This window comes from Ctenopharyngodon idella, chromosome 2 (genome assembly GCF_019924925.1).
Source record: "Ctenopharyngodon idella isolate HZGC_01 chromosome 2, HZGC01, whole genome shotgun sequence".
Classification (NCBI taxonomy): domain Eukaryota; kingdom Metazoa; phylum Chordata; class Actinopteri; order Cypriniformes; family Xenocyprididae; genus Ctenopharyngodon; species Ctenopharyngodon idella.
The window spans coordinates 2,380,430-2,393,885 of NC_067221.1; the positions used below are offsets into that span (position 1 = coordinate 2,380,430).

The 13,456-nt window shown below is 38.2% G+C and overlaps 1 protein-coding gene across 2 annotated transcripts in view; it reads left to right on the top strand.

The window, feature by feature from the left end:
- Positions 1-13,456, top strand: part of epha4a (eph receptor A4a) — a 47,742-nt gene that overhangs the window by 16,820 nt on the left and 17,466 nt on the right. For both annotated transcript variants that reach the window (XM_051874100.1, XM_051874109.1), the window contains exons 4-5: positions 7,260-7,415; positions 12,253-12,588. In XM_051874100.1, the coding sequence (XP_051730060.1) occupies positions 7,260-7,415; positions 12,253-12,588 (492 nt within the window). The remainder of the gene's footprint in view (positions 1-7,259; positions 7,416-12,252; positions 12,589-13,456) is intronic.

Sequence of the window (13,456 nt, forward strand, 5' to 3'; positions counted from 1 at the left end):
AATAGGTTGGAAATTAAAAATCAGACACATAATTACTAGAGGCAACAATAATAATCAAAAGGTGAACATTTATTCATAAGCAATTTAATAAATGTTTATTGTTTAATTATTATTCATTAAACTTATTAATAAATGTTAATTTATTAAACATAATAAATGTTAATTTCCAACATATTTTGGGTTCAAGAAATACAGTAATTTTTAAACAATAGTTGGGTTAAATAAAACTACCCAGCAGGTTGGACAAACATTTAACCCAACCACTGGGTTAAAACAACCCAATCGCTGGGTTTGTCCATTTTCAACCCAACTTGGCAACCCAGCATTTTTTTTTTAAATAAACTCCTAATTACTGCTTATTAATAGTTAGTACGGTAGATGTTAAGTTTAGGTATTGGGTAGGATTAAGGGATGTAGAATATGATCATGCAGTATAAAGGCAATAATATCTACTTTATAAGTACTAATAAACAGCCAATATCCTAGTAATATGCTGCTAATAAACAACTAGTGTTGAGAATTGGACACTAAACTAAAGTGTTAACTAGAAATGCAGCTAACTGAGCTTACTAAAACTAAATCAAACTGAAAGTAAAAATACATGAATGCTAAAAAAAAATAATGCATAACAAAATTGCTAAAACGATACTAAAATATTCTCCAAGGTACAAAACACAATGCTGAAGTAGTAACACTATATACTAAATCTTCCGCAGCTGTTTGATAGTTTTGCCTGAAGAAATTTCTGACATTTAAGTCATTATTCACTGTTGCTTTCCACCATACTTCTCAAATCTCACTAGTCCTGAAAGTTCAAATTGCACATTCACAATTAAACGGCTTACATTTTAGACTATACCTTATTTTACTAGATAACTAGCACTAGATATCTAACCCTGCGACATGATTAATAACGACTGAATTTGCATTTTTCGTGAGAACCTTCCCTTCATACATACACACACATTTCCAGGGAGCTCCTCCTTGTTTGCTATGCAGGAATTGTTAGGAATGTGAGATGTTTGGCCCCCTGCCTCTCTCAGCTGCCCGTCCCCTCACAGGACAGTAGACAAGACAATGAGCTGCATTTCACCTCCACCTCCCTGCCCCCACCGCGGCCCGAGAGGAGAAAAGAGTGTTCTCTCGTCACCTGCGTGAGCCAAGCCTTCATAAAGACTTCCTGAAATGCCATGAGTTTGTGTAGGTGGAGTTCTTGTCTATCAGATCCGAACCTCTGGCTGGGATCTTGATATGATTCAGAAAGACCTACCCTGGAGTTGTTGTCTGTGCTGCTTTGCCCCCTTCTGCCTTTTCCTTCAAAGCTTTACGTAGCTCCTTATATAAAATACAACAACACACACACTCACACACTTCTGTACAGCAGATGGCCACGTAATAATTTACCTCGCACATAAAGGTTAACACACGTCCTTTGTGTGCTTCGCCTCTCGCCTCTACCTTCGGTAAGACCTTGGGACTGTCTTTAGAAAAGTTTTGGGAAACTTTTGACAGGTTCGGGGGATCAGAGAGGGCAGGAGAAGGGTACGGAGAAGCAGAGACAGACAGAAGAGCGATAAATAAAACCTAGGCGAATATATGGAGATTAAAGTCAGTACGGTTTGACGCAGCTCGGCCTCTCGCTGACAAACAAGCTTCTCAGGGGTTCAAGCCACATCAATCACAGCACACACACACACACACACACACACACACACACACACACACACACACACACACTGCAACGATGAGGGATGTTTGCAGTGAGTGGATCAAGGTATCAGTCACTGCAGATGTAATTAATAAGCAGAAGAAGGTGGGAACCGATCGATGAGGGAATTGGTGTGTTCCTGCTGGAGGGCAAAGATGATAATCATCTTGTTTTTTCCCTGTTCTGTTTTTTGAGTGAGAATTGAGTGATATAAAGTCAGAATTACGAGTTATAAAGTCAGAATTGTGAGATATAAACTCGCAATTGCATGTTATAATGTCCAATTGTGAGGGAAAAAAAGAGAAGAATTTCACAGAATTGCGTGTTTATCATAATTCTGACTTTATAAGATGCAATTGCATGTTATAAAGTTAGAATTTCGAGATATAGATTAAAAATTCTGAGAAAAAAAGTCAGAATTGTGAGACATAAAGTCAGAATTGCATGATGAAAACTTGCAATTGCGAGAAAAAAATATTTATATCGACTTTATATCGTAATTCTGACTATAACTCGCAATTCTGACTTTATAACTCACAATTGTGAGTTTATATCTCGCTATTGCAAGAAAAAAGTCAGAACTGTGAGATAAAAAGTCGCAATAACCTTTTTTATTTTTTTATTTAGTGGAGATAAAAGTGATAATTTGGGGAATTTTGTTTAGGTATAAACCAGTGGTCAACCGAGTAGTGACTGGTGTGATGGCAATATATGTTTGTATAAAATTTAGAGAGGATTTAGTAATGACAAATGTGTGTGTGTGTGTGTGTGTGTGTGTGTGTGTATATATACATATACAGTATGTGTGTATGTGTGTGTTACAAGTAACATAAGCCTGTTAAGTGACAAAAGGGGAAAGGAACTGCATTAAAGGCTATAAACTACATAAATGTCATGAAAAGGCCCTGATATTCCAACAAAACTTGTAACCCGTGAGATAATGTGAGTGAGTGTGTGTGTGTGTGTGTGTGTACGTGAGGTGGATTAGCCTCTGTTGATCCTTCTGGAGCAGCGGCTTCACAGATAAGCCAGCATCATAAAAGTGTCATAAATATGTTAGCCATTAGCTAACGCAAACCCACAGGTCTTGACTTCACTTTCTCTGCTTTCGGCAAGTCTTTGTATGTGTGTGTGTATGTGTGTGTGTGTATGTGGGTGTGTATATGTGGGTGGATGCATGTGTTTGCAAAAGAGACTTTTTTTCTTCTTCTTCTTCAGAGCAGAAGCCAACAATGTCCAATATGCTCAATTTCTAATCAATTTCCCAACTTGTAAAACTGTTTATGAGCAGCATTAGCTGGGTTTTCCATCAACATGTTTGTGTGATTATAGGATAATGCATAAAGAAATGTGAATGCTGCAAATAAATGTACAGTGTAAACCTGAATAAGTTGGTAAAACTCAAAAAAAATTGAGGTAATCAGTTACATCAATTTTTTTAAGTTAAGAAATTCAAAGTTTAAGTAAGCAGAACTGGCAGATTTCAATTTTGTACTCATACATTTTAATTGCTCTTAACTTGAATTTTTTTTGCAAAAGTTAATTCATACATTAAACTTAAAATTTCGAGTGTCATGGCAAAGCATGCTGGGAAATAGAAATCCCAGCCCAGTGTCAGGTAAATGTAAGTTTGTCTAAATTAAAAGAAATGAGTTCATAAAACAGTGAAACAGGTCAGACTACTTAAAACGTCAGTTTTGTGAACTCAAAAGAAAAATAAACTTCTAAATACTCATAAAAGTTAATTTGATTGAACTAATTTGTTTAATTTGAGTTTGTCCAACTCATTTCGAGTATTTCGTATTTCGAGCGTTAGCGTTTACAGTGAAATGTGCAAAAACATTCTTATAAATTAAATTCACAACTATTTTATTATCTATACTACTATCTATTGTTATTACTTTTTAATTGTATTATTTTTTAATCACTCCGGGGTGCAGGATGTGGTGGAGGGGAAAAAAAAGGCCAGAAACAGAGAGAGAGAGATAGAGACGGAGAGAGTCACACTTGACTTGTGTGTGAGAGGAGAGAAATATAACCTGGCAGAGTGAAGTCAGTGTTGAATTTCCTGGAGGACACACACTCTGAAGACCACCCAGTGCTGAAGCTCCATTCCCTCTTATTTTCCTGTCCCGTTCTTTTCTTTCCACTTCTCCTCACATTTCTGTTTATTTTTCCTGCAGTTTTACCTCTTTGTCTGCTATTTATTTATTTGCGATCATCTGAATGGAAACCACCAGTGTCTGTATTGATGTCCTGCGTCTAACCGAACGTCCTCGGATTACACGCATCTAATTGAACTCTTTTGTCCCGCCTGGAACATCTCTCAATACTCATAAACCGCCACACATACCTCGCAGAATTCCATAATTCATTGGCTTCCCAACACAATGCCCTATCCGCTTTTGTCCTCAACTCCACCCTGCGTTTTGTCTCTCTATGGAAGACAACAGGTGACTGTTTTAAGGTCTAAAGCCTGTAGAAAGCATTCAGAGCTCAGTTTGAGACGGTGTCTTCATTGAGACGGTGGGACGAGAGCGCTGACCCTGAATATTAGGGCATGGGCTAGTAATTACGACCCTATTATGTCACAGGCAGTAAGCTCATCTCTTCAATCGTCCACCGGAGTGGACAATGAGACCGTGATTGTCCTGCTATTGTCTGGCCCATTGGCCATAGGCTTCATGGAGAGAGAGTGGAAAGGTCAGATCTGTAGGGGGGGACGAGATTTGCCTGTGGAATGGAAACCAGGGGTCTCATGAGGGATCTTAGGAAGCGAGAGGACAGCTGGTCATCCACCGTAAGGGTCTGGGACTGAGAAAACACTCGGGCTCTTAAGCAGGTGGAGGGTGTTAGATATCCTAAGTGCTTGAGAGTGCATTCGCTTATAAACAAGACCGTCTTCTGGTCTCTCGAACACACCTCCAGTCTCCTACCGTGGTGTTAAGCTTCCCCTCTTCAATTAACTCTGTCCTCCAGCTGGTGTTAAGATGAACCAAAGCTGATCAGATGAAGCCTCTTGCTCTAATTCCCAAACTTCCCCTCCAACGCACGGCAACAAAGCCCGCCGTCCGGCGGAGGTCGCGACCCATCTCTTCTCCCTGAGCTCGTCCTATCTTTCCATCCCTCACCCCCCTACTGTTGTTTTATGGATCCTGTTTTAGAAGATGACAAAACTGTGTTAATCTCCTCTCAGAAGATGTACGTTAACTCTCTGCTCTGATCAAGCACGCTGTTGCGGCTGATTGCGAGTGATTGGCCCCTGGGCAGCCTGTGATGGAGAGAGAGATGAAACGGAGGAGTGGAAGGTGGTGATTCCCGAGGGCGAGCGCTAATGCGGCCCCGGGGTTCCTGACACTTGTGTGAGATTAAAAGAATTGGCCGGCAAAGAGAGAAAATAAGAGAGAATGAGGCAGAGAGTGATGAGGGACACTTGTTTGAAGTACTCCTGCATCCTGTCAATCAAAAGCAGAGAACTTTTCTGTCCTCGCTTGAAGCGAAAATACTGTGTGAAGTGACGGTGTCACAAACAATCAGAATGTTTTCAACGATCAGGTTAATATGCACTTATATTTGCACTTATAAGGGGCAGTCACACTAGATTTTAAGTATGAAAAATGATTTCCCGTCAACAAAAATATTGTTACCGGTTCAGGATTTTATATTATATTTTATTTTATTGTATTTTATTTTCTTTTATTTACTTTCATTATTAATTTATTTATTTTTTATCAGTATATGGCACTTTTCCATCATTGAGCGCATAATTAATGCTAATAAAATGCTATAAAAATGAATGCTATAAATGCTATAAAACACTAATAATGATACTAATAATGATAATAATGAAACTGATAGAATGATTATTTTCAGTATGAAAAATTATTTCCCATTATTTCATGTTCCATAACAGTATGATGTGTGACATATTGGTACCGTTTCAGGATTTTATTTTATTTTATTTTATTTTATTATTTTTTATTTTATTTTATTTATTATTTTATTTTTATATTTTATTTTTGTTTTATTTTATTTTATTTAGTTTATTTCGTTATTTATTTTATTTTTTATCAGTATATGCCACTTTTCCATCATCTAGCGCTTAATTAATGCTAATATAAAAACACTAATAATGATACTAATAAAGATAATAATGAAAATAATATAATTTAATGATACCGTTAAATGTAATTGTTTTGCAGATCTCAAAACTCATGTTTATCTTTCATATTGCACATTTGATTCTTAAATTCACTGTAAAACTATTTTAAATTATTGCTTTTAACTTTTGGTGTGTGTGTTTTTTTAAAATGTTTTTGTTTTTTAAAATTATTATTCATTAAAAATAAAAAATAAAATATATATATATATATATATATATAAAGTTATTAATTACATTTTTAATTATTATTAATGAATACATGTTAATAATTTTATTATTATTTTTTAAATTATTGTTCATTTTTTTGACAAAATAGTATAACATTTTAATCTTGCCCGCCACACTGCAAACCAACAAAGGTTCGTCTTAACTGAAGTTTACTTTCTTTCATATTTATACTAATGCAAAACCACCAAAATGAGGGTTTCCCCCATGTTTGATTTTCACACAAGATGCCAGTCCATGACGTTCAGATCCTCTCTTGGTCTAACGTCTTTCTGCTTTGTGAACTTGCAGGTCAGAGTTCACCAAACCCAAACTTTTGTACTCAGTGAAAGGCAAATATTCTTCATTCATATGAATGTAAGTGAATGGCACACAAAGCCCAGTCTAAATGCCCTTTACGGCCCATCCTCTCGACACACGCAAGCTTGTTTGTCCTATTTGTCATATAAAAGCCTTGTGTTTCTTTCCCATAATGCTTTGCTAAGAGCATGTATAATTATCGCTAAGGGCATTATTATGATTTGTGATAGAGCGTTTACACTGATAGGGCCTTTTAGGGAAACACATCTGTAAACTATCTACAGATCAATAAACTCTTAGATAAATGTCATAAGTAGTGCAGCTTTATTCTTGTTCAAATGCTATCCGCGGGTATCGATGGCTTTGTTGAGAAAAAAAAAGTCAATAAAAGACCTCAAAGCATTCCTTTGTCTCTGTCACCATAAATAGGAAATTATGCTGCGTGTTTGTGTGTGTGGAATATTAGAAGCAACAGAAAAAGAAAGAAGGAAGTAGAAAGACAAACAAGGGAGGGAAAGAATAAAGCTGGAGGGAGGACAAAAATGGACGAGAAATAAAAGAAAGTGGGCAAACTTGAAAAGAGAAATCAAAGCTAGAGAACAAATGCTGAGCGAGAGAGCGAGGGCTTGGCTCGGGTGTTAGGATTAATGACAGTGCATTCCTCTGGTATCACTTCCTCTCTTCATTAGAGTGTCATAAAGTCGTGCACTGCTGTCTGTCATTCAGACATTCCACACCCTCACAGTGTCTTTCACAGGCCTCACATAAACATACACACACTGAGTGTCTTTATGATAGCCGGAGGTTTTTTCACAAAACTGAATAGTTTATGTTCATTAACGTCTCAATTTTCTCTCTTTGCAGCCTGTAAGATCGGTTACTACAGAGCTCTGGCTACAGACGACAGCTGCTCCAAGTGTCCGCTGCACAGCTACTCTGTGAGGGAGGGATCTACTTCCTGTGCCTGTGACAAAGGCTTCTTCAGGTCTGAGACGGACCCTGCCTCTATGCCCTGCACACGTAAGTGCATTTACTACCAACTCTATATATGGATTAATGTCACATGATCCTTCATAACTCATTCTAATATGCTGATTTGATGCTCAAGAAACATTTCTGATTATTATCATCAATGTTGACAACAGTTGTGCTGCATAATATCTTTATATTCTGGAAACTGTGATCAGCGTTGGGGTGATCTCAAGTATACTCGAGTTACGTGATCAGATGAATTTTTTCAAATAAGTAACACGAGTTACTTTGTTTAATAAAGAGTCGTTGTGTGCGCTGTGTGAACATGATGGTTATTGTAGTTCTACACTAAATGTGAACATGCTTTTACTCATCTCACCTGCACAAAAACAGATTCAGCCCTCTGCTGTTCAGGTTGAATTTGCATTTCCTTCAGCTTTAGGCTTATTCATTTCACTTTTGATGTGAAAAGGCATTTGCATTTGCCAAAAAGTTACTTTTTTTAATAAAATTTTATTAAAAAACAAACAAGCAAGCCCAACCCAGGTGAGAAAAAGTAATGCAGAAGTAATGTAACACATTACTTTACATAAAAAGTAACTAAGTAACGCAATTAGTTACTTTTTTAGGGAGTAAAACAATATTGTAAGTTTCCCCAACACTGACTGTGATACTTTTTTATTCTTTGATGAATAGAAAGTTCAAAATAACAGCGTATATTTTAAATTGAATACGTTTATAACATGATATATTTTCATCTTTAACGTCACGGCATCCTTGCTGAATAAAAATATTAATTTCTTTCAAAAAATCCCAAAACTTCTGAATGCTAGTGTAGACATGGTGGACAAATCCAAGAATTGTTTTGTCTGTTAGTCTGGCTTCACAAAAATCTAATTGTTACAATTTATTGTTTTATTTTGAATACATTTGAACTTTTAAAAAATTTGAGTTTGTTAGAAATATGTAGTGGAAAAGTTTAAAGACACCCCATTTCATAATTACCCACCTTTAAATGTCATTTTACATTTTAGCTACACCATAAACCTTAACAAGTTGGCAAAACTAAATAGTAAATTGTATCTTTTTGTGCTTGTTGCTTTGCCTGATGAAGACCATTTGGTCTATTTTAATAAATTGATCTTTGGGAGCAACAGTGGCGATTTTTGTTTAATTTTGAAGACTTTTATTTTGTACATTTTAATTGCTCTTAACTTAAAATATTGAGTAAGCTAATTCTTACATTTAACCTAAAATTACCAAGTACTCTCAACTTAAACATTTATATTAGTAGAAACTTAACTAGCTATAACTAACTAATTCAGTAAATGCTAACTTGTAATTTATTAGCATGCTAGCATTAGCATCGCATAGCAGCTGCTGAATAAGTACAGCAATAACGGAGCCGCATGCTCCACTTGTCACCATGATGGTAACCCTCCAAAAAACCCACATAACAGAAACTTTAATCACTACTAAATCTCCCACTTAACATTAATCTTGCACAAAAAAACAAAAAAAACATTATATTACAATAATACTTTTTGAGTGCCTTTCGAGTGCCATGGCCAAGCCACATGGAAATAGAAATCCCGGCCCAGTTTCAGTTAAATTTAAGTTAATCTAAATTAAAAGAAACAAGTTAATAAAACGCAAAACAATGAAACATTTCAGATGACTTAAAATACATAAGTTCTGTGAACTCAAAACAAAAAGAAAGTTCTAAATACCCATAAAAGTTCATTCGACTGAACTAATTTGTTTAATCTAAGTTTGCCATACTCATTATTTTGAATGTTAGGGTTTACAGATGGTCTCTTCCTGTTTAAATGTGCTGTTCTTGGCCAGAATAAGCTATAATGCAGACCAGATTATGCTTGTGCTCAAAAGTCTGGCTGTGTGAGACTAAAAACACAGACGTAAACAAACTGCCCTGGACACGAGTAATCATTAGACCAGGTCAGGGATTTTGAACTGAGGAAGCACATATCAGTCAGGAGAACCAGCACCGCCTGCATGGACTTGTACCAGACTGCAGCTGCTCACTTCACACACCAGTGGAGCTGTTTTCCTAAAGGCTACTTTGCAAAGTTAAGGACAAAAAAAAAAGCGCTTGACAGTGACAAATTATTGGATGTTTAATTGCAGCGGATGTTATTTTGCGTCTTTAATTCCTGCATTGTCTAATCAAAAAGTTTTGTGACTGACTGAAAATGTGTGTGTGTGTGTGTGTGTGTGTGTGTGTGTGTAGTTGGGAGGAGCCCTGTCATGATGAGTACAGATAGATATGTGTGTCAGAGCCTGAGGTGAGTCATAGACTTGATAACAGTGTTCTGCTCGTTTAATAGAGACCAGCGCAGTCACAGCTCTGAGCCAACACGACAGGGTTAATCGTAAAAAAACTAACACACACGTCAAATCTTTCTCACATTTTTGCACACACACACACACACATGCTTAGGCCGGGGTGATCTAAAAAGCGTTACGTGATAAATATATTAAAGATCTCTGGGAAAGGGGCAGAGAGGCACCCAGGCCAGATGTGTTCATGGTGTCAGATTTAATAGGTTTTCCAGATCTGAATGATCAGGGACGGCAGGTGGGGGAGGGGGAGGGCTCTCATGCACCTATCGGGCGTCCATTTTACGTATCGGATTGTCTTTCTCGCGTCTCTAATTGGAGCTCTCTTTCATATCACCGTCTGTCGTTCACCCAGAAGCAGCCGTCACACACTCAACAGCTAAAAGGCGCATTCAAAAAACGAGATAAAAAGGCGCTAGGTAGCAAGGGATGGAAAAAAAGCGAAATGCGAGAAAGTGGGGAGACAGGCAGGCAGCAAAGAGGCGCGAGAGAAACAACCCCATTACGCTTGCCTCTCTCTCACCTTTATCGTATTAAAATGCAGCGAAGCCAGTCGACTTAATCAGCTCCTGTCAATCACGGAGCGTGTGGCACCGAGCCACCGTGGGAGCGCGCTCGCTTCACCCCGGTCTGCCGGGTGGGTACGGCAGCTACATACTTAATACAGGTTAAACAGAGTTTAAAGACCATTTACACTTAAAGCTCAGCCAGGAGGAATTCAATCTAATCCAGACCTGGGTCAGATATGTGTTTGAAGTGTTTAAATGATTTGGAGGATATGGAGATATTTGAAAATGGCTTTTGCCATATGGGGAGATCTCGAGGAGGGATAATGAGACGCATCCTGTTTGAATGTTTGTCCTCTTCACTCACTTCTTTGAGTTTAATGTTGAACGTGTGGTGCTCGAGACCACCCACAGGAATGAAAAAAAATCTCACATGAGATCTTTTAAAGAGTGAAGGGAGTTTCTTTATAGTTGAAGTACTCTTGTCTATCCCAGCTAAGTATGCCAACTTTGGCTTAACCAGTGGTGTGAGTTGGAGGTGGGACTATCTGCTTGTCTGGCCAATGGGAGATGAGGAGACAGCTTTAGCTTGAGTATTTCAGTTGTTTTTCCCTTGAAAGCAATGAAATTTAAATGAGATCCTAATTTAATGCCAATCCTATGGAAGCTTGTTTCTGCCATGAAATAAAAAGTAAAAAAGGTAATTGCGACTTTTTATCTCATAATTCTGACTTTTTTCTCACAATTGCGAGTTTATATCTCACAATTCTGACTTTCTCAGAATTGCGAGATATAAACAATTGCAAGTTTTAAAGTCAGAATTTCAAGTTATAAAGTCAAAATTGCTTGATATAAAGTCAGAATTGTGAGTTATAAAGTCAAAATTGCGAGTTATAAAGTCAGAATTGTGAGTTATAAAGTCAGAATTGCTTGATATATAGTCAGAATTGCAAGTTTTAAAGTCAGAATTGGTGATATAAAGACAGAATTGTGAGTTATAAAGTCAAAATTGCTTGCGCAAATAGTTTTACTATATACTTCTAGATATTCACCTATTGCGGAATTGGAAGTCTCACACATTCACAAGAATTTGCTTACTTCCACATTGAAAAATAAGGTGGATTTCTTTTGCCTTACAGATATGTTAATGAAGACCTTAACAATCTCACATCCAGTCTGGAGTTTCAAAAGAGAACTCAACAGTGTCTCAAACTGTGCTCAAAGTTGTCAAGATACCAAAGGCTTTAGATTTCAATCTGAACTCAAACTTTTCTCATCCATGTCACACTTCTTTCTATGTTTATTTCTCCTCAGGAAGAAACCTGAGGGAATTCTAGTTTCTTAATACTTCAATATAACACACCTGAGGACTCAATTAAGTCTCTTCTGAGCAATAAAAGAGCAACTCCTGAGCAATAAAATGTTCCTCTGGGCAGATTTTATGAGAAAGTCAACCTGATACTGCTGATTTAGAGAACCGTATTCATGACAAAAACGTCATTGCTTTGCTATACCAGAAATGGCAGCGAGGGCGACCAAATTAGCATTTATGAGATCCCTATCAGCAAGTTGCTCAATTATGGAGATGTAATCATTCTCTCTCTTTCTTTCTCTCTCTCTCTCGCAAGGGTTTAGTGTATTTCCTTTTTGCGCAGCTAGCACTGCGTCGCCTGTGGTGCTGGTTTGTCATAAATGTAATTATCTTTAAATTCAGCAGCGCCTGGTTTACGAAAACACCACGGAGAAAAACAGTGCCAATGCACACAAGCACACAAACAGACTTGTATCCGCCATAGCCTGTAACATCATCTGCCTGCAGTGGCAATAAAAGGGTGTGTGTTTGTTTGCCATTGAACATTCCCTTGCCAAGGGTGTATTTTGAGATCAATCTCTGCCACAGTCATAATCCTGTTTTGTTTGTTCCGAAACTTCCAGACATCACTGTAGCGGAAATGAAACATAAATCATGTGCATATTTTGTCATAGTATCTCTAAACTGTGTTATTGTATTTTCGTAGAGCCCCCATCTGCTCCTCAGCACCTTATTTCCAATGTGAATGAGACCTCTGTGAATCTGGAGTGGACGGCTCCAGCGTCCTCCGGTGGCAGGCAGGACCTTGCTTATAACGTCATATGCAAGCGGTGCAGTTCGGACGGCCAGCGCTGTCAGCCCTGTGGCAACGGCATCCATTTTTCCCCTCAGCAGCTGGGCCTTCGCGCCACCCGGGTGTCCATAAACGACCTGCAGGCTCACACCAACTACACCTTTGAGATCTGGGCTGTCAATGGGGTCTCCAAGCAAAGTCCTGGACCGGAACAGGCGGTGTCTGTGACGGTTACCACTAACCAAGCGGGTAAGTGTGTGGTTTATGTTCACAAGTTACTGTTAAATATGATATTCCCACTGTTATGACTTCATTAAATACCAGGATGATGTCGTCATGTGATCTGGTCACAGGCTGATGTGTTGATTTTAACACTGAACACAGTCATCAGCTTGGTAATCAGCTTCCAGTCTGCGAAAGCACTCTGTCTTATATCACCACAGAGAAATTTCTAATTACTTCTTGCCTGTGTCTGTCAGAATGGATTTTTATGACATTAAACCGCGTGTCGGGTCAAATTGCGCGTATGTGCGTTTGTTGGCTGTTCCCATTTGTTTGCGCTGAGTGGACTGTTAACTTTTACAAGGTGTTTAATATCAGGTTCTTGAGAAAGCGTGAGACAGGAAGTGCCTTTTTGTCTGGCTTTGGGGACTGTGTGTGTAGAGTGGGGTCTTCCAAGTGTCTTTCTCACCATCATTGTCTTGGTGAACTCTGATTTGAATAGCCATCACACCTGTAGAGAAATCTCTTCAAACAGACCTTCGCTCCTGACCGTCTGTTCTTAGCTTTTATGACCCCATATATCGGGGTTCTGCCCTACAGCATTGAAGCCAGATCTGATATTCTCTATTGGTGCTTGCTGAGGGCCATATCAGTATTAAACTGGTAACCATATAACATTTATCTTGTGTAACCCCTCCTGTTTGAACAACCCACTCTAAGCGGGACTCGAACCCGGGTCCGCTGGCATGGGAGTCGGGCTCTCTAACAAGGAGACTAAAGACCACAGTCTCTAGCATCAGTCACTGCACAATAACATGTTTTCCTGATTTTCAACAGGAAATGTAAATATTGAACACTGATCTGTTTCTAATTATAATTTTCATCTGTGCTGAGA